The following is a 6,000-nucleotide window of genomic DNA, read 5'->3' as shown; positions in this document are numbered from 1 at the left end:
ATTAGCTAATCAAGAGTAGGCACCTTGGCTGATGTTTCCATTCTCTAGTTGAGGTTTGTGATGCTTTACTGCAACTGAAATTTGTTAATTTAACAACAGGGAAAGGATTGGCTCTAGCATTTCCTTATCATCTTGCTCTGTGCCACTTCAATTTGTACGTTTATCATATGAGCCTTAAAGAGTCAAATAGAAATACTTTTGAAGTTTTGTTTTGAAGTAATGAACATACTTAACAATAAAAAATCAAATTCATTCGTGAATATTTGTTCACAAAATTAGCAAATCTACATAGAAGCCTTAATTCACTGAAAATATATTAATCTTGTTTAGGATGAATTGATTACTGCTTAAGCAAGACTTCAGTGAATTCTGAATGAATGTTCTCATAAAATGAATTTTCAAAACATGTCAATGACATTTTCCAATCAACTCAGCATTCTGCTTCTGATACAACAAATATCATTGGTTCTTGCTTTCCCATTTCTGCCATGATCATGGCAAGATGGTTCAGGTTGCCATTATGAAAGTGCTGAGCTTCCCATAAATCAAGAATCACGGAGGTCGGACTAGCTTTAGATGCAAAGTAAGTGAGATATCTGTTAAAATACAAAATCAAAAATGTTTCAAAGCTGATACATTAGTAAGTTTGAGTATTCTTAGACTGTAACATTTACTTTCAGAATGGTGCAAATACAGAACATCTTTCATGACTATAGCACTTGACAGTTCGAAAAGACAATCATGTAGATATGGTTCCCCTTGACATTTCTCTATACAGTAATTTCACAAAATAAATTCGCCACATGTACACATCTTTCACTGGTTTGCTTTGATGAGCTTTAAGTCTTAGAAGCTGAGATAATACTGACTAAAACTCAGGTAATCTACCTTCCCTAGAGCTTATGCAAAATCTTCAAAAAACTCATGAAGAGTTTATGAATGGGAGAAAATATATCTTAATAGTAGATAACAGTAGCTATATGGTGGGCGAAATAACAAATCAGAAGATAATAAGGGTTGTAACAATGGTAGTACATTCATTATGGGTGACTTTAATATCCATGTAGATTGGGATAGTCAGATTGGCAAAGGAAGCTATGAGGAAATATTCCTGAAGTGTATTCAGGTTTTTTTCCTCAAACAATATGTGGTGGATCCAAGTAGGGATCAGGCTATTTTGCATCTGATGATGTATAAAGTGCCAAGTTTAATAAATGACATCGGAGTAAAAAAAAAGGCCAAAAAAACAGTGACCATAACATGGTAGGATTTAACACTCAGTTTGAGTGGGAAAAGCTTGGGTTGGAAACAACTATACTAACCTCAAATAAAGGCAATTACAGAGTATCATGGACAGAGCTGGCTGGGGTGAACTGTGAAAGGAGTTTAGCAGCAAAGACAGTTGAGGAAGTATGTTTGACATTTAAGGAATTAGCAAATGGCTCACAACAACGTTGTAATCCAGTGAGGGAAAAGGATTCTAGGAAGGAGATAAGTCAACAATGGTTAACCAAGGAAGTTAAATATAGCAGAAAAGCTGAAAGAAAAAGCACACCACTAATCTTCCTCACCTTGCAAGCCAAAGAATGGGAAAGTTTTTAAAAACTAACAAAAGATGGGCAAAAAATAACAGAGGGAGAAAATTAGCTATGAGGGTAAACTTACAAATCAAATTAAGATGGACGGCAAAACTTATTTAAACATACGGAAAGGAAAAGAGAAGCCAAAGTGAACATATGTCCCTCAGAGAATGAGGCCAGAGAAATAATAATGGGGAAACAACAAAGGCAGAGGAATTGAAAATATCTTTGCATCAGTCTTCACAGTAGAAGACAGTAATAGCATTCCAAAATTACTAAGTAATCAAGGGGGAATAGGAGGAGAGAATATACATATAATAATTACTATCAGTAAAAGAGTGCTAGGGAAACTAATGGGGCTAAAGACCAATAAGTCACTAAAAACTGCCAATGTAATGGCTTTATTTTAAAAGGCAAGTTGACAAAAAGCTTAACATCTATTACTGGGAAAATGTTCGTCTTTTATAAAGGATGTAATAGCAAACCATTTAGAAATACATAATATGACCAATCAGAGCCATCATGACTTAATGCAGGGGAAATCTTGCCTGGCAAATATATTAGGATTCTTTGAGAAGGTTACAAGCAGGATAAATATCAGGGAAGCAGTGGATATAATATATTTGGATTTTAAGGTGGTGTTTGGCAAGGTTCTACATTATCAGGCTGCTTAATAAGATAAGAGCCCATGGTGCTTGAGGTAATACATGAGCACGGATAGAGGATTAACTAAATAATTGAACACAGAGGTTAGATAAGGGAGCATTTTCAGGATGATAATCTGTTACTGATGGAAACAGTTTTAGGGCCACAATTATTTACAACATATATTAACGGCTTTGATGTGGAAAATGAATGCATTATAGCTAAGCTTGCGGATGATATAAAAATCTATGGGAAGACATGTGATTAGGATAACTCAAAGAATCTGCAGAGGGATATAGACAGGTTAAGCATGCGGTCAAAAGCTTGGCAGATGGAATATAATTTGGGAAAATGCGAATTTATGCACCTTGGCAAGAAGAATAGAAGAGCTGAATATTATTTAGATGGAGAAAGATTGCAGAAAGCTACAGAAAAAGAGTAATTTGGGAGTCCTAATCCATAAATCACAAACAGTTAGAATCCATGTTTACCAGGCAATAGGGAAGGCAAATATAATAAAAATTGAAAGAACTGTGGATGCTATAAATCAAGAACAAAAACAAAGTTGCTGGAAAAGCTCAGCAGGTCTGGCAGCATCTGTGAAGGAAAAAACAGAGTTAAGGTTTCGGGTCCGGTGACCCTTCCTCAGAACTGAAACTGTGTTCAGAACTGTGTTGAGGCAAACATAATAGTTATTTCAAAGAGATTGAAATTTAAAAATACAGTAGGGAGTTTTTGCTAAAACTATATAAGGCATGAGTCAGGCCACATCTGGAAAACTGTGAACAGTTTTAGGACTCTTAACTAATGGAAGATATACTGGCATTGGACACATGCCACAGAAGGTTCACGAAGCTGATGCCGGAGTATGAACATACTGTCTAATGAACACAGGCTGTGTAGGTTAGGTTGTACTCATTGAAATATAGATGATGTGAAATGATCTTACTGAAATACACAATATTCTTAGGGGACTTACTGAGTAGCTGCAGAAAGATTGTTTCTCCTAATGGGACTGTCTAGGAACAGAGGGCATAATCTCAGAGGTTGGGTCATTAAGTATATTCAAGGCAGAAATACACAGATTTTTAATCAGTAAGGGAATGAAGGGTTATAAAGAAAAGGCAGGGAAATGGAATTGAGGATTATCAGATCAGCATTGATCTCATTGAGTCTGCTTTGCCATTCAATTGGCTGAATGACCGATTTCTGCTCCTACATTTTATGGTCTTATAATGTGGAACACGTTATGCTAGAGAAGCTAGGATGTTTTCCGAGGAGAAAAGGAGATTTTATAGATGTTTTCATAATATTAAGAGGGCTGGACAGTGTAGATAGAGAAAAGTTGCTTTCATTGGTGGAAGATTCAAGAATAGGACGGCGATGGTGATATAAGGAAAAGCCTTTTCATGCAGTGAGTGGTCAGAATTTGAAATGTAGTGACTGAGATTGTGGTTGAGGTAGATTCCATCAAGGTATTCAGATGGGAATGGATTGTTATCTGAAAAGAAAGGGAGTAGAGAGTTGTAGAGAGAATATACGGGAAGGGGATTAGGTGAAATTTTCATTCAGTGTTCAGTTATAGATACAAAAGCTGACTTCTATGCTGTAACAATCCTGTGATTTCATATGATTGTATAAATCTTTTGGGACTCACCGGTCTAATTTCAATTTATATGCCAGCATTCTCCAGTCACTTCCTCTTGAATTTGGAATATCCAGACTGCTACAAATCTTCTGTCGGATCAGATAAGGAATTTTAAAAGCACAAGGTCCTGCTAAAGATGTGCCACAATGGTTTGGCTCCATATATTGAAAGTCTGCCTGCTTCACATCCTTAAGGGAATAAAAATAATTGGAGTTCAACATGTTATAATAGATTCAGTTCTGCAGGAATCAAATCATAACAGTTGACAATCCACATAGACAATATATATTTCAGTTTATTGAATGTTTCTGTTGCCCTGAGTGTGTTTTCTCTTGCAGAAAGATGGATAGACATTCCGATATACATCCAAACTAAGCTGAATGTCTCAATGTACAAATAATGTTAATGGCCAAGAGGCCAATGGTTTAACAACAAAGTAGTATTTTTCTTATTACAATGAAGTATGTTTTAAAATGGGAAGCACTTTTGCTTAGTGAAAGTTGTTTATGCTTTCTGACCTCAGGATAATACTTCCTCTGTATTGATACCCATAATACATATCAGACAAATAACGTCAAATGAATAACAATTGATTACTATTCTCTCTTTAATTTGTTTTCAGTCAAGAACATTTATTAGTTTTGTGGTTTGAATCTGATTTCCCTAACAAAAGAGATGTTCGATATTAAAGGCTAATTTTCTGCCATTATTATGCGAGAAAAATCCCAAGTACAACACACAAGATATTTATTTGATGGCATTTGAGGATAAAAATCTTATATGGAGATTTCATGCATTGTTACAGATTATTATAACCTGAATGTTGCTCAAGATCAATAATTAGTTTATTTCTGGACACTCTTGACAAGGTGGTCTTGTGGTCCCTGCCTCTGAGCCAGCGGTCTCAATTCAAGTTCCTCTTCATGATTTGGTGGCCAAGGAGGGTGTCTCATAACCTAACCAAATCTGAAATCCTTCCAGCAAAAGCCAGTAGCAATGGTAAGAATGGGAAAGCTTCCTGATCTGCCATGCGATGGAAAAAAAATTGAAGCCTCGATCATTAGTATCTATAGCTTTTGACTACAGCATGCATGTGAAATTGCACTTGCCCTAGCAACTTAGACTCCATGGGAAGCAAGTTGGCTGGATTGGATTGAATTGCTGCCAACAGCACAGGGTTTAGTGCCCATTCCAACTAGTGACACTTCAGATTTTGCCTCCTAGCTGTACTCTTACTGGAGACCATGGGGGCTGAAAACTGAAGAAGACAACTTCTTGATAATCCCAAGCTTTAAGAATTTATGTCCATGCAATAAGATCATCTCATCTTTGGATGGGTTCTTGACAACATTCTTGTGCTTTTACACAACTACATTTATCACTTTTTGTAATTTCAACAAATGGAACATTAGATGGAATCGTGCATTTAAGATGGTTACTAACTGGAAACATGATCCATGTGAATGATCACAGTTATCATCATGTGTGATGATGACAAAGTAGTTAGTAAACATCATGTCCTCTGGTTTTTGGGGCTGCAAACTTTATGCTTGAGTATAAAAAGCAATAAAAGAGGAAGCAATAGAATAAAAACCCCATTAGCTGCAACGATGTAATCAAAGTGCTTACCTAGAGTAACTCTCAAATTAACAGGCAAATGGGAATGCAGTACAATGAAGAAATTTCTGTTATCAACTGCTCTTCCTAGCACCGCACAGCTCCTCATTTTTAGTTAGTTAAATCTTTGTCTCCACTTCCTCGAATTCACTGCCCTCCTATCCTTCTTAAGCTTCTCACTCTATTTAAAGTTACATATTCATAGTAATAGCCTACAGCCTAAACCTTGGTAAATGTGATGAGTTTCCTCCTGTCATGGGGCTAGATAATGCGACCATAGTTCGGGGTGCAGTGATACTACGACGGCAATGCAATGTCAATAACATCAGACTTCCAAATTACAGGTATGTAACCAGAATACCATCCATCATTTTGAAATTACTAAATAGCACATTATTGAGCTTGTTCGACACCAAAAGTTAGTCTTTTATTACAATTCCCACCCACCCCATGTCTGGTACAAGACCCACAAATGATCTATAATTATTGGAAAGTCCAGTTCAAACTTAA

The 6,000-nt window shown here is 36.3% G+C and overlaps 1 protein-coding gene across 1 annotated transcript in view; it reads right to left on the bottom strand.

Moving 5' to 3' along the window:
• Nucleotides 1-430: 430 nt before the first annotated feature.
• unc5a (unc-5 netrin receptor A) overlaps nucleotides 431-6,000 on the bottom strand; it is a 264,346-nt gene continuing 258,776 nt past the window's right edge. Inside the window, exons 15-16 of the mRNA XM_048603964.1 lie at nucleotides 3,883-4,061; nucleotides 431-596 (exon numbers count right to left, since the gene is read on the bottom strand). Of these exons, the coding sequence (XP_048459921.1) occupies nucleotides 431-596; nucleotides 3,883-4,061 (345 nt within the window). The remainder of the gene's footprint in view (nucleotides 597-3,882; nucleotides 4,062-6,000) is intronic.

This window comes from Rhincodon typus, chromosome 12, assembly GCF_021869965.1.
Source record: "Rhincodon typus isolate 14 chromosome 12, sRhiTyp1.1, whole genome shotgun sequence".
Classification (NCBI taxonomy): Eukaryota; Metazoa; Chordata; class Chondrichthyes; order Orectolobiformes; family Rhincodontidae; genus Rhincodon; species Rhincodon typus.
This window is presented reverse-complemented; position numbering and strand designations above follow the sequence as displayed.